Source organism: Dreissena polymorpha, chromosome 8 (assembly GCF_020536995.1).
Source record: "Dreissena polymorpha isolate Duluth1 chromosome 8, UMN_Dpol_1.0, whole genome shotgun sequence".
In the NCBI taxonomy this organism is placed as follows: Eukaryota; Metazoa; Mollusca; class Bivalvia; order Myida; family Dreissenidae; genus Dreissena; species Dreissena polymorpha.
This window is the reverse complement of record NC_068362.1, coordinates 33,155,421-33,170,691: the sequence shown is the minus strand read 5'-3', so window position 1 is coordinate 33,170,691 and position 15,271 is coordinate 33,155,421. Positions and strand designations below refer to the sequence as shown.

The 15,271-nt window shown below is 35.8% G+C and overlaps 1 protein-coding gene across 3 annotated transcripts in view; it reads right to left on the bottom strand.

Moving 5' to 3' along the window:
- LOC127842048 (uncharacterized) overlaps window positions 1-15,271 on the bottom strand; it is a 163,462-nt gene that overhangs the window by 111,412 nt on the left and 36,779 nt on the right. For all 3 annotated transcript variants that reach the window (XM_052371376.1, XM_052371378.1, XM_052371377.1), the window contains exon 2: window positions 5,557-6,129. In XM_052371376.1, coding sequence (XP_052227336.1) covers window positions 5,557-6,054 — 498 coding nt within the window. In that variant the 5' untranslated portion in view covers window positions 6,055-6,129. The remainder of the gene's footprint in view (window positions 1-5,556; window positions 6,130-15,271) is intronic.

Here is a 15,271-nt window from a genome sequence, read left to right as displayed (position 1 = left end):
CTTTCTTCTGACTTTATACAACTCATCATTTTTCATAACTATTCCTCTGTTGTTCTTTTCTTTTCTCTCTAAAAACATGTCTGAACTACATTGCTTTGTACAATCACTATGTTGTATGATCATATACATGTTTACATTGTATGTATGATATTGAATAAAAAAAATAAAAATAAAAACTTTGGACAAATTAATATGATGGATGGTTTAGCAACTTAAACATTTCAAAGGGCCATAACTCTCTAAATAAATCATCTAACCAGAACCCAAAATTTCAAAGGGCCATAACTCTGTGAAAAATCATCCGACGAGAACCGGCTGATAATATGCGCATCTCCTCTTGGTAGTGAAGCTTCCCATAAATTTTCATTTAATTCCAGTCATTAGTTGCTGAAAAATAGTCCGGACAAGAATTAAAATCACATTGATCGGCTCATGTTGAATCGGCTTACTTTTAACAAGTTGACAATTTTTATTGTCGGTTAATTATAGGTGTTAGCCTTTGATCGGCGTATACTACATTTTGCCGTGGAGTCAAAATAATGTATGAGCGACTGACCGGGTTGACAAATAATTTAGGAGCGATTGTCAGGGTTGACAAAATAATGTAGGAGCGACTGTCCGCCCTGTCCAAACATCGTAGGAGCGACTGTCCACCCTGTCAAAACATCGTAGGAGCGACTGTCCGCCCTGTCAAATTTGGCGTAGGAGCGATTGTTTGTAGGTGCGATTGTCCGGGATTCAAATTTTGCAAATTAGTCAAAGTTAGTCAATTGGATTTTTCTGTTTGATTGAACTTTTTTTCAATTCTAATGAATTATGAATGCTCAGATAAGCATGTGCTTGATTCAACAAGAACCTGTTAATTACTGTGTATGAGTTGTTCATCATGCCCCACTTTCCCCACAGTCTTCTCACCTATACAGGTTGGGCATCCAAAACTGATAATAGGGCCTTAAATGGCACCTTTTTGACATGAGCCTTACTAAGGCCACAATTAAAATATTGTTGGTTTGCCCTTAACCGACCCTAAATTTTACAGGTGGGAAGGTAGGTAGGAAAATTATTTTATTTTATTTGAGAAATTATATTTTTAATACACTTATAGTCTATGAATATTTAAAACACTGTTATTAAAGCACTGTTGCAGTGTATGAAGCCCTATGTACATGTAGCTTAACATTATCTTGTTTGCTGTTTCTTGCATATATTAATATCAACTGCATGCTTGTGTGTTATTACATCAAATAATTATGTTTCATTATATGATGTTAATTGCTCAAATGCATTTGTCATTATTTAACTGCCAGACAGCTTTTATTTTTAACTTAAACTTTTCCTTAAATTGGGCTTAATTAGCATGCAACAAGCATTGAAGGAGTGTAGAAAGACTGCCCAAAGCGTTTAATGGAACAATTCAGACATGGCGAAAGACCGTCACATTTTACAGGCCAGACTTGCCTACCAGGAGAAACCATTCACAGGCCAGTTTAAATTTTTACAGGCCTCAATTAAAAGTGTTTGACCGGATAGTGCATAGTCTCGGCATGGCAAAGTAAATTTACGAAAGGGCAAACTGAACATAAGCATTAGTTCTTCTTGAATGCTCTGAGCTTGTATGAGTACAAACGTACTAGCTCAGAGGGTCAATAGCTGGGAGTTGTATTATTGCAACTAACATAAGCATGAAAACTTGATTTGGGGAAATAAATTAAGCGTGTTAGTTTCAGTTTGTGGATATATTAACGCTCTAAATATATATAATTGAGTGTTGTCGATGTATTTAGCTAAGAGACATTAATATATTAAATAAGTTTACCTTTAAATATCCATTTCACTAACATGCCATTACAGAAAACTGTTAAGAGTGGCAAACATAATAAAGCAGAATATGCACATGAATCTGATTAAACACAGATCCACTTGCATATAAATTTAATCATGTTTGTCTTTTATTTTGCATTTTCGAACGATAATCCTGTAACTGTTAAATGTATTTTTCTTTGCGAGTAGACTGCATTTCAATTTTCAAACACTTGTTCTGTGACATTCAGTTCATACATTTCCAAAACAAGAGTTTTATTTGTATCTAAAATGTATGCTCCATCGTAGAATGACACGCTCTTTTCATTAATCCATACTAATTATATGATGTCCGTCGTAAATTCGATAGTAATTTGTCCTCGCTGAGCATCGTTATTTCTTTTTATTGTCCGCCATCTTGGATCACGTTAACAACATGTGTGCAATGAACGTAAACTCTTATATGTCCGACTACTTTAGTGAACCAATAGTTAAAGATGATGTCGTTTGGCCATTTTCACGGAACACCGCCGATCGCGATGCTGGTTAAAGACGCTTGCAGTACTGTCTATTCTGGGGCATATGAAATTGCAACCACGGAGCGACCTAGATGGGTCAGGGGCGATAAGAATGGACAGGCATATAAATACGCGCACAAATAAATATTGCAGTCGGCTCTTTTATGTTGGCGAAAAAAAACGAAAATAAAAAAATACGTTTTCAGAAATCACAATAAATTTTTTGGGGTCGGGCGGTAAAAACTGGGTCGGTCGGTAAAGGGCAAACAAACTTAATTTTCATTTAGGCCTAATGTAATGTATTCTTGCCTAGATTTCTTTAAAAACTTTTTAAACAAAATAGTGAAAAATCTTTTATTTTCAATTAATATAAAAATAAAAAACATAATTAGAAATAATTATTAAAAGAAAAAAATAATTGAAAAGAAGGGTCTAGAGAATACCCACAATTGGAAAACATTATTTGTTGTCAAAATCAAGAACTTTGATTGCTTTTCATTTCAATACCAATTGAACTTTAAAATATGAAAGGAAAAAAACCTCTTAATACAGAAAGGAGACATGTTAGAAGAAACTATTAAATTAATAGCAAGTAATCTCCTTTTGTGTGAGTGATATGAAATAGCCTAAAGGCAGATTTGCTTAATTGTCAATATCAGAGACATAACACTGCATGCATTTTATTACCAATTAAGGCTTAGGGGCCAGATTTATGACCCTAGAAAACACAAGAGCTCTGTTTGTCCATGCTTATCAAATAGATATATCAATAGATCAGTGAAATACTAAGGTAACTACAATATTAATAATACTTTAGTAAGAGATGTAATACACTGAGATAAAGATATTGCCTTATTCCTTATGTATGTGAGGCTGTTTTCATAAACAACAAGAGGGCCTGAAAGGCCCAAGGTATCCCCAGCAACATATGCTTTGTTTGAGGATGGGTGCAAATTGGACAGATGAACATAATGATAGATGGACGGACGGAGGACAATAACACAAAACTAAGACAAGGGAAGGTTCTTAAGCCTTCACAATACCAAGTTTCAAAGAAATCCGCCGAAGCGCTTCCAAGATATGGCTCCGGACACAAAAATGCCTGTAGTAAAAAGCATTTTTTCAAGATACAAAGGGCCATAAGTCTGTTTTTAACAGATGGTGTACAATGCCATTTGGCGTGCATCATCCTCTTATGCATATATATACTCATACCAAGTTTCAATGAAATCCGCCAAAGAACTTTCAAGACATGGCTCCGGACACTAAAAAGCATTTTTTCAAGATACAAAGGGCCATAAGTTTGTTTTTAACAGATGGTGTACAATGCCATTTGGCGTGCATCATCCTCTTATGCATACATGTATATATACTCATACCAAGTTTAAATGAAATCCACCAAAGAACTTTCAAGATATGGCTCCGGACACAAAAGTGCCAGACGGACGGACGGATGGACAGCCGGACGGACGGACGGACAACGCCAAAACAATATCCCTCCGCCTCTGGCGGGGGATAATAAAGAAGTAATTTTTTACAATAAATAACTCAAAAAAGTTTATTAGTTACATAATAATTATTGCTTTAATATAAAATAGCTCCTTTGTGATGTTTAAATGCTTCAATTTTCAATCGACCAGTATTGACCAGTAATGGCCAGTATAAATGACCAGTATTGACCGGTGTTAACCGGGTATTGACCGCCGGCCCGGTCAATACTCAATTGACCGGTCAATATGCCAACCCTGCGTCATAATGACTCAGGGCAGAAAAAAAGGGTTGCGTCAAAAACGATTCATTTTTAATTTGCTCGCATCAAAATGCAGGATTCTGCCTCTATTGAAATCAGAGGCTTCAAAGTAACTGTTAATCAAACAGTTTATTGCATAATCAAAAACGCAATTATCACTCCCCCATTTGCGGTATCCTACAGCTATGTGCGAACACGTTTTTGTTTGTTTTATACGCAGCATTTAAAAAGACAAAAAAATACATGTTGACATTTAAAAAAGGATACTCTCTTATATCTGCTAACAATACTAATAATCTCATATTGCTACATCGCTGTGAAGATAATACATGTAACGTAGGAAAATCGTACTTCACCCCGATTGACCGTGAACGCGGTGAGTCACGGTGAATCACCGCGGAGATTCTATTTATAGCATTTGCGGTGATCACCGTGTGTTGGTGATTTAGGCAAAAATCGTTAGTCGCGTAGTGTTCAATGTACTTTATGGCGATTTTAAAGAATTATTATGCCATTCTCATTCATGGCCATTTTGACTTCTTGAATTCTTTCGCATGACACGCCGTCCAATGACTGTGAATATAATTAATGTAGAGAGTAATTTTAAAATCTCACAATGAATGACATAGTTACTTCTTTCACATAACACACCGTCAAATGATTGTGTACAAATGTACAGAGTAATTTTAAAATCTCACAATGAATGACATAGTTATGGCCTGGACAAGATCATTTATGGCGTTTTCTGACCTTCAAACTCAAAGTGTGACCTTGACGTTGGAGATATCAACGTAATTCTTTCGCATGACACATGGTCCAATGATTGTGAACAAATGTTCTGAGTAATTTTTAAATCTTACAATGAACCTTATAGTTATGGCTCAGACAAGCTCATTTATGGCCATTTTTTACCTTTGAACTCAAAATGTGACCTTGATCTTGGAGATATTGACGTAATTCTTTCGCATGACACACTGTTCAATGATGGTGAACAAATTTGCCAAATGATTTTAAAATCTCACAATAAATGACAAAGTTATGGCCTGGACAAGCATTTGACCTTTGAACTCTAAGTGACTAGTGTGACCTTGATCTTGGAGATATCGACATACTTCTTTCGCATGACACACCGTACCATGATGGTGAACAAATGTACCACGTCATTTTAAAAACTAACAATAAATGACAAAGTTTCGGTTTAAAACGCACTAAGTGACCCAGTGACCTAGTTTGACCCTGCATGACCCATATTAAAACTTAACCAAGACATCATCTAGATACAAGTTCGGACCAAGTTTGGTGACGATAGAATAAAATTTTCGGGACAGACCGACAGAATGACCGACTGACAAAGTGACTCCTACATGTACATAGCCCCCATTACCAATGGTAATGGGGGTATAATTAATAGGAAATACTTATATTTGAACATATGCAGAAAAAATACCATACAAACATTGCTTGTGTCAGAGACACTGCAGTTCTTACCTTATAAAGGAGGCACGCAGGCATGTGAGTTGTGGGCTTTCCCGTTGTTATTGGAAAAGACAACAAGCTTTCAAAGCGCTTGCAGTTTAGCATATAACTGACGACTCCGTTGAAGTCTATTTCTTGAAATGATGTCTTGGCAGCATATCCATCTGTTTGGATATAAAACTTGGCTATTTCACAATACCCCCGGTTTGTTTGCCACTCTTGCGCATCTGTATTATTCCAAGACCCACTATTATACCGATGTTCCGACATAATTTTCTCACGAACTTCATTGCAAATCTGCATAGGACATATGAAATTTTTTTTCCGTACATTTTCTGTGGTACAGCTGGTGCAAGTAGATCTAACTTGGTCGTAAATGTGGTCGTGAAAATTCTGAGACTCGCTTGTTACAAAGTTCTCAAAACCCAGCTTTGCAATATCTAATGCTAGCCATGCCTTTAGCCAGTTTGTCCTTTCCTTCTCCTTAAACACGCCAGCTAAACTCGCCATTTTGTTAGCAACAACTCAATTGTCTTTAAGAGAGTAGACTTTCGTCATAGGAGAAGGCCATTGTTTCAGTGTCACCTATAAAATATAAATAACACATTATTAAACATAGAGAAAATATTCTAACTAAAAGTTTTGATTAGTTGATTAGTATTTATAACATTTGATTTATCACAAGGCTACACAATATGCATACATTTTTACTTTACATGTATATGTAAGATGAACTGAGCAGACGAATTAACGTAAGGCTATCACACAATAAGCAGACATGTTTAATAAAAGCTCAGATGGATTGAGTAGACTAATTAACGTAATTCTAGCACACAATAAGCAGTCGCAGACATCTCATGCGGAGTGAGCGGACTAATTAATGTAAGGCTATAACACAATAAGCAGATATCTTATGAAAGCCAAGATGAATTACAATGTAAGCAGACTAATTATGTAAGACTATAACACAATATGCAGACATCTTATGAAAGCTCAGATGGATTGAGTAGACATATAATTAACGTAAGGCTATCACACAATAAGCAGACATCTTATAAAAGCTCATACGGACTGAGCGGACTAATTAATGTAAGGCTATAACACAATAAGCAGACATCTGATAAAAGCTCAGATGAATTGAGAAGACTAATTAACGTAAGGCTATCACACAATAAGCAGACATCTTATGAAAGCTCATATGGACTGAGCGGACTAATTAAGGTAAGGCTATCACACAATAATCAGACATATGAAAGCTCAGATGGACTGAGCGGCCTAATAAATGTAAGGCTATCACACAATAAGCAGACATCTTAGAAAGCTCATATGGACTGAGCGGACTTATTTACTTCAAAGTTACGTTTCACCGGTAGGGGACAATAAGCAGACATCTTATGAAAGCTCAGATGGACTGAGGGGACTAATTAACGTAAGGCTCAGAGAGAATTCAGTGCTCCAGCTAGGAATTGTAGAATTTGAAAGGCAAGGGGGATATTTAGTCAAAAGGGCACTTTTGAGAGCGCACCATCTTCTTAAAAGCGCACTTTTGAGCAAGCGGTTGTATCATATGGTATGTTCCCTGTTGCATGTTATAATATTTGTTATAAAATATTATTTCCTTTTTTATTAAACATTGTGAATAATGACTACAATAATGAATAAATCAATAACAGTGTTACAAGAAAATAATAAATTACAATATGTAAATGTAATTATGTCATTATGAAATTAAATTTAACAATTCCCCCTTCTGCGCCGATTTGAAGCCATCTATTTGACCTTTGACCTTGAAGGAGTACCTTGACCTTTCACCACTCAAAATGTGCATCTCCATGAGATACACATGCATGCCAAATATCAAGTTGCTATATCTGAAGCGACATAGAAGTAATGAGTATTTTTCAAAACCTAAACACAAAGTGTGACGGAAAGACAGACTGACAGACAGACGGACAGTGCGATCACTATATGCCCACCTTCGGGGGCATAAAAATACTTTTTACGAGGAATGGACAGGGAGCGGCCTCAGAATGGCGCACCCTTCCATTTGGGTCTAGCTGGAGCACTGCTGGATATATATATGCTCTGGAAAAAGTGTGAATTAGGCCTTATGAACTTAAATTGAGACTTCCACCTTAGGCCTATAGGAACCTATTTTGTTGCATGTGACACTCTGTCTCATAATGCTGATCACATCTGCTGAATTATTTCATAGTCTTTCATTGTTGGTTGAAGTAAAGTTATGCATCATACAAAACTAAAGACTGATAATATCAATATGGCTGTTGACTTTGAACTGTGACCTACATTTTGTAGTAAGGTTCTTATGCACACACTCCGCCTTAACATGCTGCCAAGTTATTTGAAAACCAATCAATGTTGCATAAAGTTATGCTTCAGAAGAAGTGTTATTGACAAATATCTTTAATTTGATTTACATGTAACACTTGTTATAGGAATGCCATAGCAGACTGGGTAGGCTGGAGCCTTATTTTTTCCTTCAAGGTCAATTACATGTCCATAAACAAATTTCAAATGGTCAAAAAACTGATGAGAGTGCTTTTTTTAGTAGAAATCAGGGATACGTACAATCTCTCCAGACACATACAAAAAGAACCACAAAAGACATGTCTCACATTGTTAAATGGCTTTTATTTAAGAAGAGAAAAGGAAATCTTTAGAAATAGGCACTACTTTTGAATGGACCACGGAGAGATACAAAATGTTTTAGTGTAATGTAACCTTGTGGAGTTTTTCCCACGGAACCTGATACCAATTTAGACTTTGAAGTTGAACCAAGAACCAAAAGAAAGAAAAAAGATTGATACGAAAGATGAGGTACACTTTGATAGGTTGTATTACAGTAGCAGATCAAACATTAACCTATAAAATTTATTGTTGTGGTACAGGAAATAATCTACATGTGCCAGGGCTCAACAATAACCTAAAAACCAACTTGCCCTGCTGGGCAAGTACTTAGAAAATCTACTTGCACTTAACGTAAAGCCATTTGCCCAAACTTGAAATATCACATTCACTGTTAACCTCATATTTTGTAATGAAGATCAAAATGATACACCACAAAACCTTTTTATTTATGCACATTTAACAAAATGATTACAGCAATTAAAGTCTAATAAAAGTCTAAATTAAATGCTTTGTTCTTTTTTGGACTTGCCAGGTCGGAAAACTAGATTATTAAACAAGGGCTGTTTGTAAAACATGCATGCCCCCCTATACGTTTTTTGTCACTGTGAACGGTGGTGGTGGTGGTGGTGGTGGTGGTGGTGGGGTGGTGGTGGTGGTGGTGGTGGTGGTGGTAGTAGTAGTAGTGGTAGTGGTACAAGTAGTAGTACTAGTAGTAGTACTAGTACTAGTAGAAGTAGTAGTAGTAGTAGTAGTAGTAGTAGTAGTAGTAGTAGTACTAGAAGTAGTAGTAGTAGTAGTAGTAGTAGTAGTAGTAGTAGTAGTTAGTAGTTAGTAGTAGTAACTAGTACTAGAAGTAGTAGTAGTAGTAGTAGTTAGTAGTAAGTAGTTAGTAGTAGTAGTAGTAGTAGTAGTAGTAGTAGTAGTAGTAGTAGTAGTAGTAGTAGTAGTAGTAGTGTAGAAGTAGTAGTAGTAGTAGTAGTAGTAGTAGTAGTAGTAGTAGTAGTAGTAGTAGTAGTCGTAGTAGTAGTAGTAGTATAGTAGTAGTAGTAGCAGTAGTAGTAGTAGAAGTAGAAGTAGTAGTAGTAGTAGTAGTAGTAGTAGTAGTAGTAGTAGTAGTAGTAGATGTAGTAGTAGTAGTAGTAGAAGTAGCAGTAGCAGTAGCAGCAGCATTACAATGCCAATACTTAAGAATGATTAAATGGGAAAAGGTAACCTAGCACTGGCAGTAAATATGGGGCTCATTTACCGATCAGATTGGGAATCTCTGCTGTAAAATGAGATTTTAAATGAATTAAAGGGAGGCAAATGCTATAATAAAAAGGACATACATAAACGGTAGTTGTTTCCCTTGTTTGAACCATGCTAAATCCTTAAAATGCCTATTTGCAGTTACTGTGACCTTCACCTGTGACCTTGACCTTTGACCTAGTGACCTCAAAATCAATAGGGGGTATCTGCGAGTCATGATCAATGTACCTATGAAGTTTCATGATCCTAGCCCCAAGCGTTCTTGAGTTATCATCCGGAAACCACCTGGTGGACGGACCGACCAACATGAGCAAAGCAATATACCCCCTCTTCTTCGAAGGGGGGCATAATAACTAGCCCGGACCAAACTTTTACTTGCCAGGGGCAATAGGACAACCTTCCCGCGTCTATGACGCATAAATATCAAAATAGACGCATAGTTTTGAAATATGTGCGTCCACTCAGATGCATTGCTGAAACGAATCCGTTAACACATACGTGAATCACGTTAAGTACGAACCATCTTGGGTGTGAGTCTGAAGTGTAGCGATGAACGCTGAGTTTAACCAAATGAGGCTTGAAGACTGCAACAAGTCTTTTGATTGGCTCTAGTCGAGCAGCTGCTGTATAATACAAACCAATTAGAATCGACCATTTAAATAGAGTGTGTTATGATATTTTCTAGAGTCCCTGGATGAAAACCTGCTTTAACTTTTTGTAACTTAGTCATAAATAATACAGAAAAATGCCTCCGAAATAAGGTGTTGAAGCTAAATCCAAAACAAACAACTCTAAACTTTAATAATGGTAGGCCAACAGCTCGCAATTCGGACGTAAACAATAATATTATCAAGCTCGCAATTCGGATGTTAACAATAATATTATCATCGATTTGAATCAAGTTGAAATGTTGTAACAGGTTACATTCATGAAACAAATAGTTTTAAAGCCTGTGTGAAGGCAAAAAAGATAGTGATGACCCTGAAATTGCTTTTTTGGTTTCAACATGTTTTTGAGATTATTAAAAGTTTATTGCAAAATATAGTATTTGAGCTAATGTGATTTAGACTCATTTTCTTCACTACTTGGTATCTTTCAAAATTTTGGACCCATTCTTTTTCAAGGTGGTCTCATTAATTTTGGCCTGGGACTTACTGGTCTAAAATCTGCGAGTTCAGGGACCCATAGATCAGGCTGTCAAGTGACCTTTTTTCAAAAAGTAGGAAAAAATAGGAACTACTTTTGCAAGAAAAGTAGGAAAAAAGTAGGAAAAAGTAGGAATACATAATACTTATTTTTTAGACACAGGTCCAGGAAACATAGCTTGAAACAGAGCAGGAGTGCCATCACATGTTCTGTATGGATACCCACTTGAAGCTACCTTAAGGGCCCAGAAGATTTCAGCCTTTTGTACCTGTTCCTTGTGTGATGGATGTACTTGCATACAGATAAATTTATCCCCACAACCCTGAGAGCTGCTTGGCTTTTGGGCACTTCCAAACAAACGCTTTTGTGAATTATCATGCATGTATTTCATGTTTTCCTTGTGTTTTTATCCATCAGCATTACTTATAAGTTGATTAGCACCAGAATTACTACAAGATGGACTTCATTCAGACAGTACAATATCTTGCAAACTCATTGCCGGTATCTCTCTTGCACCATGATCCCAGTGTTTTTCCACTGTTGTCCAACTTCTCCATCCATGAAGGGTTAAACTTTGTTTTCCCACTAGGAATTTTAGCACTTGTAGTGTATCTATGATAATTAAGTTTCAAGCAAAGCTACCCTGATAAAGAAGTATACATGTAATTAGATGCTGTTCATTTTGGTGTATCATCAAATAAGTGGTTAGAGGTCTTCTGTGTATCGATATAAAAATGGTAATTATATTGTGCATGTTATATCCTTAAGCAGAAGACCAAATTTATTTAGTGATACACCAACTTGTTGTACAAGATTAATACTAGTATATAAAGCAGTGTAAATGCTCTGCTACAACTACATTGTGAAACCTTTAAATTGACAATAGGGTGCAGTTATAATGACTTAAGTTACATTCAAAATGACTGGTCATTGCAGAGCAGATTATGCAACTGGAGATAGGACCTTATCACCTGACATCTTTTATGACAGCATTGATTGGGCAATGAAACAGTTGCACTACATTGTTTATTCCAGTTTCAAATAATGGCTTTTACATTATTGATGACTTTGCGGGAGTGTAATAATGCCGTTTAATAATTTTAATACTTCGCTTTAACACCTTGAAGTTACCTCACTAGCTATGTTATCATTAGACAAGAATTGTGTTTGTCCGAAACACAATGCCCACTATTGCGCAGCTTTGAAATAAAATTTCAATATATCATTTGGCAGGTTTAGAAATTATCTCCCTTTTAAAGCTTATTACTTCCCTTGGATTGTATATTTTAACTTTTGACCTTGAAGGATGACCTTCACCTTTCACTACTCAAAATGTGCAGCTTCATGAGATACACATGCATGCCAAATATCAAGTTGCTATCTTCAATATTGCAAAAGTTATGGCCCATATTAAAGTTTTCGGACGGACACACACACACAGACAGACAGACAAACGGACTGACAGTACAACTGCAATATGCCACCCTACTGGGAGCATAAAAATGTATCAGGGCATTTAGGCTCTGTGCATTTATCTTTAATTACTAAACATGATGTACCTATGACATGTATAGAACATCATATCAGTTGTCATGTAATACAGAATTTATTACATTATATTTGTAAATGGTGAAAACTCGGCAAAGCATCAGTTTTATCTTTTTCCAATAACTTGTGTAATAAATTCCATATTACATAACCACTCATACAATACATGTATCTCTATATCTCTACATTCCAAACAGCAATATCATGTAAACATGCATAAGGTTTGATCAAATTGTTGTCAATGGAAACAAAATAAAACTGGAATAAACAATGGGTTCCCTCAGCTCTTGCATCACTGGGAACTGTGTAAGGTAGTGAAGTCTGCAGTGTACAAATGCTAAGATAGTAAACAAGGCACTATTGTTACTTCAAAAAAAAACTTGTCAATTATTTTAAAAGTTACATAAGAAATAAATATTTATGCTCCTGAAGAGGTGCTAGCAGACAGTCAGCATGGGTTGTCAGGTCTCATCTAGATGAATGCACATTAACAGGGATACAGTCATGCCATAGATTCATTCATCCTGCAAGTTTACTAAATAAACTCTTTAAAAAAAAATAATTCTCCATTGAAAATGAAAAAGTAGGAATAGTAGGAAGATTTGGTAAAAAAATAGGAAAAAGTAGGATCCTGATGAAAAAGTAGGAAATAGTAGGAAAAAGTAGGAAAAAGTATGACCGCTTGACAGCCTGCATAGATAGTAAATTCTAGATTATTCCCTGGTGGTACTATTCTTTTGTTTGAGTTTGTTAAATGCAACTTATTTTTATTTGTAAATGCTTTAAGAAGTTTTCAGCATAAATTATAAATTTCCCAATTTGGATGAAAAGACGCTATTTTTCCCAATTTGACCAGTACCATTCCCAAAGTGGTAAGGAAAAACGCTGGATTGTTGTTATGTTTTGATATGTATCACTGATTTCAACTATAAAAATCACTATTATGATTTTTTAGACACTTCAAGGTTTGTACAAAGGGGATTTCAGTACTGGTGCGTGTTTAATTTCTTGTGTAGAATTACCGAAATTATTGAGGAAAATAATTATGAATTGCAATTAACATGAAGAACTTAATGAAATTACATTTGTTCTGCCCCCGGATCGATTGATCGGGGCCAGGTTTATTGTTTTTGGCCTGTCTGTCTGTCATTATGTGTGTGTGCGTGCGTGCGTGCGTGTGTGTGTGTGTGAGACTGTCCCAAAACTTTATCCTTGGTCATAACTTTTGCAATAGAGAAGATAGCAACTTGATATTTGGCATGCATGTGTAACTCATGGAGCTGCACATTTTGAGTGGTAAAAGGTCAAGGTCAATGTCATCCTTCCAGGTCAAAGGTCATTTTTTTCTAAAATAGCTGCCGTGCGGCTTCAATGCGCAGTATGAGGGCATTGTCTTTCACAAAACACAGCTCTTGTTATTTACAAAAAGTGTATGTATTAAAACACATTTGAAAACGCTTGGGCCTAAATATGTTGAAAATACGCATATGCAGGGCTTGAATTTAACTTTTTTTTTCTACTTGCAAAACATTGCGAGCAGCTTTAGTACCAACTAGCAAAATCAAAAACATTATCGCAAATTTAAGCTTTATTTTCTTAAGTTCTTTTTCCCTCTTTCACTGTTTTTGTAGAGGGATTTAATTTCCGTTTTTTTTCTAACCCATTGGTTAACTTTGCTTTATCTTTCGTATTGTTATTTCCGTCTGTGGGCAAAGAGAAACTAGTTATTTTTCGCTTAGACGCCATGTCTGTTCATGAACATGTGTGAATAGTTTACTGTTTCACTTTCTTTGTACCAATACCATCCGCATATCTGTACTATAAGTAAACCAGTCTACATACAAGGTGCGCACTTCCGCATACTTGTATTCGGATGTTCTTTAAATTGACCTACGGTTTAGGGTTAACGACGTCGAGCTTATTTAGCAATATTACTTGTTTTTTCACTATTTCTTTACTCGCAAAAAATACTAGTGGCTTAAAACTTAACTCGCAATTGGTATTTTTCACTCGCATTTAGCGAGTGTGCGAGTGTTAACTTCGAGCCCTGGCATATGCTTTTAGAAGCCGTCAACAACTGTTGCAATTTGTAATATTATGGAAAACATACTGTGAAACCATTTATTTTCGACAGCACAAAATTTCGTCATTTTTATAAAAATGACGATTTCGTCAGCACTTAAATTCGCCGATTTCTGATTTTTAATTTTTAAAAATGCGTCAGTCACTATCCGATTTGTGTGTAATACATATTCGCGATCAATCGCAGTTGCGAAAAATCGTGGTACGAATGCGGGAACACACTTGAGAATCACTGCAGAAGGTGGGGCCTGTTTGTCACATGCCAATTAACTAGTCTTTTGTTATCAAGGGACAGTAATGGACCCTCTTAATGTATGCCATTCACACGTTCATCGTTATGATTAGCGGACAAGTGGGATCGAATAACCGTTAACGAGTGTTTGTACATGTAACAACGAAGCCAATCGCCAATTAGTCTTAAAGCTGGACTGATTTTAAAAATGTGTCCATGTTGTGTTGATGAAACAATGTTGTTTCCTGTTGTTTTTTTTGCTCTCTAAATGAAATGAAGTATTTTTTTGCAAGCAAATCAAACTAGTCACTTTTGTTTATTTTCTTGGGTATGTGTTCTAGTTGGTATGATTTTTATTAAAATGCTGTCAATACCGTTTTAAAACTGTTTGTGTTATACGAAAGAGGTTCCAGTTTGTTAAGTGTTTTTTTTTTAAATTAAATGCTTTTTTTATTCTGATATCAACATTAAAATTATAAACTCTATGTGTGTGTTTGTTCTTAAAAAGTAAACTACCGGTATATAAATCAATAATGTCAATAATTAAAAAAAAGGATACATATAAAATAGTAATAAGTGTGGTTAAACGCAAACAATCAAACAACAAGCAATTAAAATATTCTTTATTAATTTGTGATAAATACGCATGTTGATCACACATCGTCATCTTTTCATTTGGTTTATTGTCTTTCATCGGCATTCGCTGCGTGATGGCTAATATGCAACACCCCTGAAAAACACAATGCACATAATAGGTAATAAAGTTATAAACAATTAGCGCTAATTCATTACCATTCTACATAAACGAAGTCAACGCATTCG